Below are 11119 nucleotides of genomic sequence, written 5' to 3' on the forward strand. Positions count from 1 at the left end.
GACACAGACAACTGCCACCCTGTTGACCTATGTGGAGTTAAGCCTGTTTATCCCCCAGCTTAGACCTCTGAAAACAATTGGGTTCAAACCTATAAGATGTGTGCATGTGATAGGATTGAGGCCAAAAGCTCAGAAACGGGGGCTATCTGTTACAGCATCCCTCCATCCATGCCCCCTCAGCCCACTGCCAGCAGAGCTGCCTGGGAGCTGCTCTGACTTGCTGCTGTGATGCCAATGGGCCCCCCTTGCAAAACAACTGGTTAGCTCATCCTCTGACACAAAAGGCTACTGTATTGAGCAGGGTACATTACAGTATAGGGCAACCATGCAGCTCTGAATCCACTCACGCCCCCCTCCCCGAGCACAGAAACAATGCAGACTCTTACAGCTATCCCACTGCAGCCTACTTAGCTCAATGCATCAGCTGTACTTGTCTGCTGAAGGTGTTTAAAAATGTGCATGTGGCATTTTTTGCTTGCAGCATTGCATGAGGAGACTTCTCACATCATCTTTCAGTGCCGTTCAAATGGGTTGTCACCCAGCGCATATTGCCCACCCTCTCATCTCCCACCTACAGGAGTTTCCCTTGTGGTTATGCATCTTTTGTCTAAATGAGTTCTCATCATGGCATTGATCCAGGACATGAATTTCCCATTTTCCATTGCTGATAAGGGCTGATGTGGTTTGCACAACCTTGTGCCCTCAGTTGGGACACATCCTGGTGTGGTGTCAGAGACTGCAGTACAACTGCTCACCTTCTCTTTGCCAAAAATGGACAAAAATTTGTCTTCTGTCATGACTCCATCATGTCAGGACACACTGCCCAAAATGGCCAAAGCCAACCAGCATACAGTCCTTACCGTTATTTGCTGTCAGCATACTTACTGTGTTCTGACTTCCAGCATCATATACCATTCCACAGTACTAACAAGATACCTGATTTATGGGATGCTGCTGGGAGTAAAAGGTAGTTAAAACATAATTATAGTGCTCCTTTTATTTCTTTCCTTGCATAAATGTGGTATGGAGCTAGTCTGGTCTATTGACTTCTCTCCAATTTCTTGTTCCCTGAGGTAGAAAGTTCCTCTGGATTTCAGGAGATGGAAAACTACCAGCTGCAGGGCTCTGGCAGAAGGGTAATACAAATCTTGGCATGGAGATGGAGACTCCTCTTTACAGCTCTGCTCCTCAGGCACAACGGGCCTTTCTATCAAAGCTCATGTGTGCAGGAGACAACTTTCTTGGGTGCTGCTCAGAGCCTGAAGAATAAACTGTGAGGGAACTAGATCCTGAAAAGCTGTACCTCTTCCCAGTGTGCATGCCTCTTACCAGCAATGCCTTGTCTTGTGCAGAGATGCAGCTAGGCATACACTGGGAACCATGCAGAATAAAAATGAGACTCTGGGCTGCAAATGTGGCTCTGCCCCCTGCACAGAGCACTAGGGAGAAAATGCACCAGAAGTAACAGTATCCAGTCTCCATACTCCATGCAGTTCAACAGAAATGACTGAAGATATTCTTTGCTTTATGCAGATCCTGACACCTTCAGAGTTTCACTGAAAAGCAACTTGTTTTCAATTCAGGAGAAGGGACACAAACCTCTGTGCAATTAATCCATTTCCCTTTTGTCCACTTAAGAAAGAAGAAGAACCTATGGCAATTTTTGGTACAGGAGTTGGTACCTGACTCTGATCAGGGACGTGATTTGTCATATGCATCACTCTAATACTTATACTAGATTTATACTGTTGAAACAGCATCGCCATTCGAGATGTTACCGCACCGCGCACAGCTCTGAGCTACCTCACGTCGCAGCACGGCAGCCACACAGTAATCTCAGGCCTTTCCACAGAACACTTGCTGGGCTGAAGGTGCCTAATACTAAATTAAACCCTGTGATCTTGCAGCCAGGTGGCCGTGGAGCACACTTGCTGCAAGGCTCTGCTACTGAGGCACTAAACCCAAGAACAAGTGTGGCAACAAGCTGCCATGGAGGTAACCTTTCCAACAGCTGCAGCTGTTTGCAAAGTGAGCCTGCAATGCACACATAATGTTTTTCCCTTTTCTGAGAAGAATAAGCCAAATTAGCATTATCCTGGCACAACTGCATCCATGCTCTAGGGAATTAGCTGCAGTAGTATTGTTAAAGCAATTCAGCTTTTCTGGGTAGACAGGCTATAATTACACTAAAGTAAAACAGAATGCTTTTGTTCTAACTTCAGCTTGCCCACGAGGACTTGTACCAAAATAACCAAAGGTATGAATTAAGCCATTTCTGTTACTTTAGTATAAGCACGAGAGCAGGCAGGCTCCCACTCCAGTTCTTCTATCTTGGCAGAGCTCAGCTGTCTGGGTGATCTCTTACAGGCTTTATCACAGAGGGATAAATGTATGAAAGCACCTAATGGGAAAATGTTTCTTGGTTGTAGCCAGGTGCCCTGTGACGTCTCTCTCCGGGGCTAATGCCATATGTGGCAGAACCAACTTTGTTCATTTAAGGGATGGTAATTCTGCAGGACTGGGGTGTCCCACAGGATAGTCAATGGCCCCTATGGGTCTTGAGCATGAGGTCACACTGCGCCTCTGCTCTGCTGGTTGTTGTACTCCATCCCTGCCTGGCTGTGCTCCTTGCCGGGAGTGGGTGCTGCTGAGCTGGCATGGGGCTCCAGGGAGATGTTGCTTCCCTACACCTTCAATTGCACTCACAGCAAATCCAACCTGCAGCTGCTTTCAGCCAGGGAGGACCTTGGCTTTGGCCCTGCTTTGGAATGCCCACAATGTCTATGTGCAAAAGAGACATGGCCCTACGGAAAGCCACAGTGACCCTTCCCATGGAAGAGGCCAGGGCACTTAGGAAAAGATCAGCTGTACAGAGTGCCTTTTTCCATGTGACACGAGCCTTTGCAGAGCCTTGGTTAGACCACACCGCTCCAGGGTTTAAAGGCTCAGGAAGATGTCAGGTCCAGTGACCACGGGAAACACAGATGGGGCATGATGGGCAGCTATAGCACGTGCTGCCTCACATGGGTTTCCACTTCACTGAGGGAAATGGGGAAACAGCTCTTCATGACTCACTGGCAACTCAGTGACGGTAAGCTGAAATCTCAACTCTGCCATAGACCTATCAGCACTGATTTGGGTAAGTTCAGATATACGCACTTGCTGCCTGTCAAATGAAGCATCCCAGATTCACTAGGTGGTGTGGTTCATATTTGTATGGTTCTTTTAAGATTCCCATAAGAAATGCATTAATAACGTTTCCAATTGAGAACAGAACCAGGCTATTCATCAGCCTTTCATTTTCAGTGTTTTACTGCAAAACTTTCCATGGCCAACTTATTACAGAGGTTATACCACTGAGGTGTCCCCTTTCCCACGGCACACGGGCCGGTTTACCCCTCCCCAAGCGTGCAGGTGGGAGCTCACTCAGCGGCTTCCACGGCAAACATGCTGAGAGCACCTGCCGAAGCCTCAGGGCTCTCCCGCCCCGCTAAGCCCGACGCGCTCCCCGCAGCTGGGCGGGCGCTGCCCCGCCCGGGCCGGACGAGCCCTCACGGCGGCTCCGCGGGCAGAGGCGGCCGCGAGCCCCGCGGGGCCGGGCGGCCCCACCCCCTCCGTCAAATCCAGCCAATGGCGCTGAGCGGTAGGGCGAGCGGGCCAATGGGGAGCGCGCCCTCGAGGTGTGGCCCGCCCCCTCTCCCCGCCCGTGGCCTTCGGCGCGTGCGGGGCGGAGCGCCGCGGCGCCGCCTGGCGGCCGTGCCGGGCCGCGCGGCGCCGGCTCCTCCCCGCGCCGGCTATGTCACGCGGCGGCGCGGGGCCGGCGGCCGGGACTCTGGCGCGCGGGGCGCGGCGGTAGCAGAACCGCCGGGAGCCGCCGGGAGCCGCCGCCACCGCCCGCGCCCGGGAACCGCCAGCGGCGCCGGGGCTGGCTTCGCGGCGATCGCGCCGCTCCTGCCGGCCCGCCGGGGCCCCGCACCGCTCGCCCGCCGCAGCCACCGCCGCCGCGCCCCGCCGTCCCCCGGCCGGCGGCCCCGGGCAGCGCGCCGCCCCCCGGGCCGCGGGGCTCTGCGTGGCCGCGCGGATGCCGCCGCAGCAGGAGGGCGAGGCGGGATACATCAGCAAGCCGGTGCCGCCGGGCGGCTGCGAGGTGCCGCCGGTGCCCCCGCGCAGGGTGCGCAGCGGGCGGGCGGCGGCGGCGCTGGGAGCGGCGCTGGGCGGCCGCTGCCGGGCGGCGGGGTCCGGGGCCGTGGCCGGAGCCGGGGCCGGAGCGGGGTCCGAGCCGCGGCGCAGCATCAAGTGCGTTCTGGTGGGGGACGGCGCGGTGGGGAAGACCAGCCTGGTGGTGAGCTACACCACGAACGGGTACCCCACCGAGTACATCCCCACCGCCTTCGACAACTTCTCCGGTAAATGACCGGGGCGGCCGCGGGCACCGGGGCGGCGGGAGGGGGTTCTGCCGTCCTGGGGAGCGGCGCGTCCCGCCCGTGCCGCTCCCGGGGCCGTGGCTGGGCTGCGCGGAGGGGACGCGATGTCCAGGTTCGGTGATTTCATTTTATGGGGACTCTACAAAGCAGGACCGAGCTTGTCAGGCTGCCATCGCAGCCGGCAGCACCGGCCGGTCTCCGGTGAAACGGAGCCAGGCTGGCAGCGGGTGTCGTGCCCGGCTACGCGGCCAGAGCCGCGCTTTAATTGGGAGCCCTCCGGTGGAAAGCTTAGCGCTCTCGGGGACATGGGAAGCGCCAAAAGGGCAGGTTTAAATACTCGCCTTGTCTCGCCCTTACAAAGCGGGGAGTCCAGGGGTTTCTCTGCGGTTCAGCGGGGGCTTTCCGTGTCCCGGGCGTGCTGAATGTGAGAGGAAATAAAGCTAAACCTCTCTAGCAGAAGAATATCCCGGAGTGCCGGGCTCCTTCTCCGCGCTGCCTGCGGAGGACTCGTGCTGTCGCTGCCTAACTCATCTCTTGTAGTAAAATGAATAGGAAGGCCTTGAAGGGTTGGTGTGCTCCCATTTGTTAGTGACGGACTCCCAGCTCTGCTAAGTTGTTAAATCTAAAATAATTGAAGCAAAGGCTATAAGAGCTGAGGGATGGTAAATTTTCGTTTTTAATTTTTTTTCTTTAACGGAAAGCATGTAACGTTGAATTCACCATAGTTTTCCCCCCTGCCTCCTTTCTCTCCAAAAGCTGTTGTGTCCGTCGATGGCAAGCCGGTGAGACTTCAGCTCTGTGACACAGCTGGTCAGGTCAGTGGAGCCATTTACTTGATTTAAATGACAGCGGGAGGGGAGAAGTTATTGCTGTTGCGCAAAGTAGCCCTGCAGTGACTTCATGGATTTGAAAGTATTACCAGCGTTTGATCATGTTATTATTTGCTGTCATTTTCACTACTGCTTAACTCACTGCTTTGCCTGTCTGTTGAAGGGTGTGGGACATACTGTGCTTCCGTATAAGGGCTGGGCACACGCTGCTGCTCTGCTGGTTCAACCTGCAGCTCTGTTTAGCCTGACTAGAAAGGCTGAATGTATTGGGGATTCAACGGCCACCTGGTTTTCTCTTTGAGCAGTTGTCACTGTCTTTATTTTTGCTAAATAACTGCAGATTTAAGAATTAGGGTGTTTGGCATGTATGCATGCAAAGCAATCACAGCTTTGTAGGTGTGCAGAGGTAGAGACTGTGTTTTGGAAAGGACAGAAGCTGGAGAGAGAAAAAAGTATTATTGGGTGTTGTCCGTGGAGGCTTCATAGTTGCCATTCCCACTGGTTTAGAAAGTGCTGCCTCCGCAAAGCTGAGGTTTGGTGTAAAGTGCAGCTTGAAGAGATGAGGGTGGCTGATGCCTCTCATCTCCTAATTTGCCTGATACATAAAAAGAGCCCTCAGGTTTTCTGAAAGACCCAGACTTGTACCACCCTGAGCTGTGTGCAACACTGCTTGCCAGGAGTTGAGGCTGGATAGCCAAAAGTAGCCGAAAATATTTTGCTACATCGCTGCATTTAAAGGCAGTGGGAGTTAGGGTCTTGTGCAGATTTGCGGATTTAGGTCTATGCCTTCACCAAAACCACGCTGAAAAATCTCAATGGTCTTAACACACAAACCTCTTTAGATGAGTAGTAACTTGATGCCCTACTTAGGAACGGTGTTTTAAGGGCTATGCAGTGTGCAGACAGCAGTGTGCCCTGCAAACCAGAGCTAAAATCCTACAAATAGGCTTCTCTGCAGGCAGTGATATGAAGTCAAACAGCAGAACTGTCCCATGATTTTGTGTCCCAGTGAAGAGATGGGGTGGTGCTGCAACAGTCTTGGCTGCACGTGTTCATATGCAGAGCATGGCAGGTGAAATTGCCATTGGGTGACAGCCTGTGGACATGCAGTGCCTGTGGAAATGCAGCTCCAAGCTGCAGGAGGGATGAACAGGCCCTGTCACCCTTTGCCTTCCTTGCCCTTGGTGGTTAAGGTGTTTGCTCTGGCTGCTCAAGTGCAGCTGGAATGGGTAAAGTTACTGCCTTTAAAGTGAAGGGGTTATCTAAACTGACAGAAGTTGTCCTGAGTAAAAGATTCCTGGCTGGATACTTTGATAAAACTACTGCTGGGAGATGGCTGCTGAAATCTGCAGCTAAAAAAAGCACTCCAGGCAGCGAGAAATTCTATTTCAGCATCACTAGCCCAAAGAGGTGTAGAGTCCCTGCAGGCAATGTACCTACCATTGAAATGGCAGGAGTGTACTTAGGATATAAAGGGAATTATTTACTTCAGATCTGGGGTTTGCTTCTAAACCGATTGAATTGAATGCTTTTGAGGTTTCTCACGTAGCAAGGAGAGGCAATTACATGGCAAGGTGCCTTTCTGCAAACAGCCCTGTTGTTCAGAGCAGCATCTCTCAGTCAATGTGGGGGTTTTGTTGAGCTGAGTGGTGAGAGCCTGGTTTCCTCTGAGGCTTAATCTGAGAATCAAGAGAGCCAATGAATCTTACTTTTCTTGACTGGTGTTTTATAAATGTCCGTCTCTCTCGGAGATACTGCTGCAAAAAATTCATTTGAACAGAGCAAGATTTTTGAGGCTTCCAGGGGGCTTTAAGCTGCATATCCTGGGCCTCCAGAGGCTTTAAAGCAAAATTTCACACTCAAAAATTAACATGCATCTTGCAATTCATCAGTTTACTGAGACATGTATTCAGCTTTATGTTTCTGTGCATTTTCAATTCCAAGCATTTGAGAGCATGGTCCATTTTAATTAAAATGTCACTGCCAATGAAGCAAATCCTACCTGTTCAAGCTGCTAGTGTTACCCTGGTTTTATCCTGCTGTCAGCGTAAGAGCAGCCTGCCTTGAGTAACCCTTGCTTCTAGCTGAATTCTTCCCTGAGGATCAGCAGACTTATGTTACCATGAGGTGTTTGACTTCCTTGTGGCTTCGTCCTGAAACTGTAAAAAGGGCCTTGCTTTGCTGGAGTTTGCACTAAAAGAAAAAAAAAAAAAAATCCCAGAAGTATAGTGCTGGGAGGCCCTTGTGCAGTTTGTTTGATGTGGCATGGGTGGGAGGGAAAGGTAAAGCTCTTACTCTATGCCATTGGCATGTTAAGCCTGCACATTGTAAGTCATTATTACTCCCATCAGATTTAAATCCCTGGGCACAATGGCAGGGAAATTATTCCCATATCCTCTGGGATGTTGCTAAGTAGTTACCAGTTTAAAAGCCGACTCTGGGAAAGGTACCCAGGAAGGTACACATGCTGCTGCTTATCTGCTTTGCCCTTGCCAGGGTCTGTCGGCGGAACGGCTTTGAGGTACAAGGTGCTCCTCCTCAGAGCTGCTCACTGACTCACCCTACAAGAGGTGAGCCCAGAGAAAGTGCTCTCTCCCTCTTCAGTTTGTGGCTTTGTGTGCCATAGCCTGCTTCCTGCAGCTTTGCTTCTTTGCTGAAGTAGGGCAGAGGGCCTGTGTACAAAGAGCAAAGGAAATATTTAAGCTCTTGAAAACCTGCAGTAATAGTTGGAAAATCGCAGGTGTGTAGGGAGGCCACCACCTTTGTCCTGTGTGCCCAATAGTGGCAGAGTGTGTGCTGGCTGCCAGCCACGAGACCTCAGGCTGGGTACAGGTGGCTTCTGCTTGTATCACACCTTACTGAATGGTCTGGGTGCTTATTTTGGGGTCCCTGTCTAGAGGGCAGTGGCAGGTGATCCTCAGCTTCACTAAGGCTCAGGGCAGGCTAAAGCTGCTCTTTCTGGAGAGTGCTAACACAGTTTTGTTCTGTGCAGGATGAATTCGACAAGCTCAGGCCTCTGTGCTACACCAACACGGACATCTTCTTGCTGTGCTTCAGCGTGGTGAGCCCTTCGTCCTTCCAGAACGTGAGTGAGAAGTGGGTTCCTGAAATTCGCTGCCACTGCCCCAAGGCGCCCATTATCCTGGTTGGGACACAGTCAGACCTCCGGGAGGATGTCAAAGTCCTCATCGAGCTGGACAAGTGCAAAGAAAAGCCAGTCTCGGAGGAGGCTGCGAAGCTCTGTGCTGAGGAAATAAAAGCCGCGTCCTACATAGAGTGCTCCGCTTTGACTCAGAAAAACCTCAAGGAGGTCTTTGATGCAGCCATCGTGGCTGGTATTCAGTACTCGGATACCCAGCAGCAACCAAAGAAATCCAAATGTAGGACTCCAGACAAGATGAAAAACCTCTCCAAATCCTGGTGGAAAAAATACTGCTGTTTTGTATAGGGGTTGCAAGGACCTGAGTGCTGCTCTGAGGAAATCAACAGAGGCTATATTAGCTGAAATCTCAATTTGTGTTGTCTTGAGTGTATAGTGTAGATCTGTATGTATGTGTATATGTTGCTACTGGATTACTCGGTTGCCCTTTCAAGGGTTTCAGAAGGATTCTTAGTCAAATAATTGCTATATATCAGGTCTGGCACCCGGTTTTGTGACCAGAACTTCTCATTAAGGAAAAAAAAGCGCCATGTGTCTGTGAGAGTAGAAGGATTTGTCCAAAGGATTCAACAACTTCTGTTGTAAGGTGTATGTGATGGGGAGGAGCACAACAGAGGCCTTCACTGGCAGGGCTTTGCAGGAGGAACGCACAAGCAGCGGTGGAAATGTAGAGCTCTGTACATGGACGATCAAAGGGAAAAATAACACTGTGCCTCCTAACTGACATTTGTAGCTTTAAAACCCCACTCCTGCTCTCTCTGTGTCTTCCCGAGCCAGTGCTCTTAGGGATCACTTTTAAAAGGGTATGCAAGAGGTGTAATCTATACGCAAATGCCGTGGTTAAAAAGGTCATGAATATACCTTCAGCTTTTGGTGAGGGAACCTAATCCCTTATTGAGCTGACATCTCATTTGTCACCTCCTGACTTTCAGAAAGTCCTTTCTGTCCTCCTTACCCTGCCTCTCCCAGGAAGCCGAGTGGAAGCCCGAGAACATGACCAAGCTTTAACTCGCTACCTCGAGCAGTGGCGGTTTCCTCTGTGTTTTTGCAGACATGATGACAGTTCATCTATTTCGGCTCAAAGGAATGTAAATACTGTTGTTTTGGGGGCTTTAATTTTTTTTTTTCTAAGCGATGTAACAAATACCTGTGCAGCACCATATAAACTACATCTGGTTTTAAGTCTACAGCCAAGAATTTCAGGATGCCCCACTTTACCTTTTAAGGCTGCTAAACAAATAACAAATCAGGCAGACTGATATTTATAACAAACTGGACTCTAGAAACTGAGGCTGCTGCATCCTCTTCATCATGCTGTTTCCAACCAAGTTAATGTTTCTCTTCTAAAGGCAACAGTCACCTGTGGTTGAATCTTGTCCAAGCTCATAGTTGTGAAATTGTCTGAGGCCATCCCCAAAATGTAAATTCTTTTTTTTTTTTTTTCCCAGATCAGTCCAACAGATTGAAATGTGCCTAAAATGTAGCTGAGGGATCAACATAGAGCTGTGTGTGATCTGTTCTCTGACTGAATCTGGTTCCAGCTGAACTCTAAGCCTAATTGTGGTTATAGTGAATTCGAGAGACCTGAATGATAATGTGACTCTCTGCAAGAAGCAGTATTTAAACCTGTTCTGCAGAGGACATTTATTTTGTGCTGTCTGTCTGCCTTCGTATGGCCACGATTACTTTTTTTTCCTTCGCCTAGATAGTTCAAGATCAAATTATGTTTCTCATTTTTTCCCTTTGGCCCTAGCCTTGAAGTGACCTTTTCTTTATTCTTAAACTAAATTGTAGTGACAGAAGGCCAGAACCCTTTTTCATCAGAAATGAATCAATGTCTGATATAAAGAACTGTGGAGGCCATTTGAGTTGATAAAACTGACCACAGTTTACCTCCTGGCCCATTAAGGAAAATGACACTATGTAAATGAATTCTGGGCTATTGGCATAGTCTCCACAGAAAGTATTTTTTCCTTCTCTACAGAAGAATGAGAGCAGAATGGGTAATGTTCCATGACTGAAAACTTGAAAATGGGATGGAAATCTTTACGTAGAGCCTAATTCAATAAAAATATGTTGGCTTCTGCACTGGAAGAGCCTGGAAAAACAGTTTCATAGCACAGAAACTGGATGCATTTGACTTGGTTGCATCTGGTTGGTAATGGTTTAATGTTTACTGGTCCTGAAGTTAACATCTGAGCCTTTATATTTTTTACTGAAATGCTTTGACAGGATTTCAGATATGCAGTCAGGCTGACATCTTGGAGAAAAACAAAGCTAGATTACAACTGGGTGCTTTGCTTCTCTGTAAAGAACAGTGTCGGTCACTCAAAAATGTGGGTTTGAGGAGGGGACAGGCTTGAATCTGAGCAGCTTCCATTTACAAAAATAACAAAATTTCCTCTGCAAGATCGTACTGCTTGGTATCATGCTGAACTAGAAGCAGTAGGATTACACTTAAATACATAAATATACACTAAAGTGTATAATTACACTTTATGAGCAGCCTGTTTCATAGTCTGGAGTAGCATTACTTTTGAATGTAGCCAGCTGTGACTGTTTCTGAAGATGTGATTTATATACAACTTGTTATAGCCCTTTATTAGGTGTGTGTAAACTGAGGTCTAATAACTCTATGGATACTGCTCTACATGGGGCTACACAGGGTCTAGGTTTTAGAAATCTTACTTTTAAAATTACCAGTA

The 11119-nt window shown here is 49.5% G+C and overlaps 1 protein-coding gene across 1 annotated transcript; it reads left to right on the forward strand.

Annotated features, from left to right (window-relative positions):
- The first annotated feature begins 4010 nt into the window (after positions 1-4010).
- On the forward strand, positions 4011-10793 carry RHOU (ras homolog family member U). The gene is made up of 3 exons (XM_066315730.1): positions 4011-4406; positions 5181-5239; positions 8247-10793. Exons 1-3 carry the CDS (start codon positions 4082-4084, stop codon positions 8700-8702), a joined length of 840 nt encoding a protein of 279 aa, XP_066171827.1. The 5' UTR covers positions 4011-4081; the 3' UTR covers positions 8703-10793.
- Positions 10794-11119: the final 326 nt, after the last annotated feature.

Source organism: Sylvia atricapilla, chromosome 3 (genome assembly GCF_009819655.1).
Source record: "Sylvia atricapilla isolate bSylAtr1 chromosome 3, bSylAtr1.pri, whole genome shotgun sequence".
NCBI lineage: Eukaryota > Metazoa > Chordata > Aves > Passeriformes > Sylviidae > Sylvia > Sylvia atricapilla.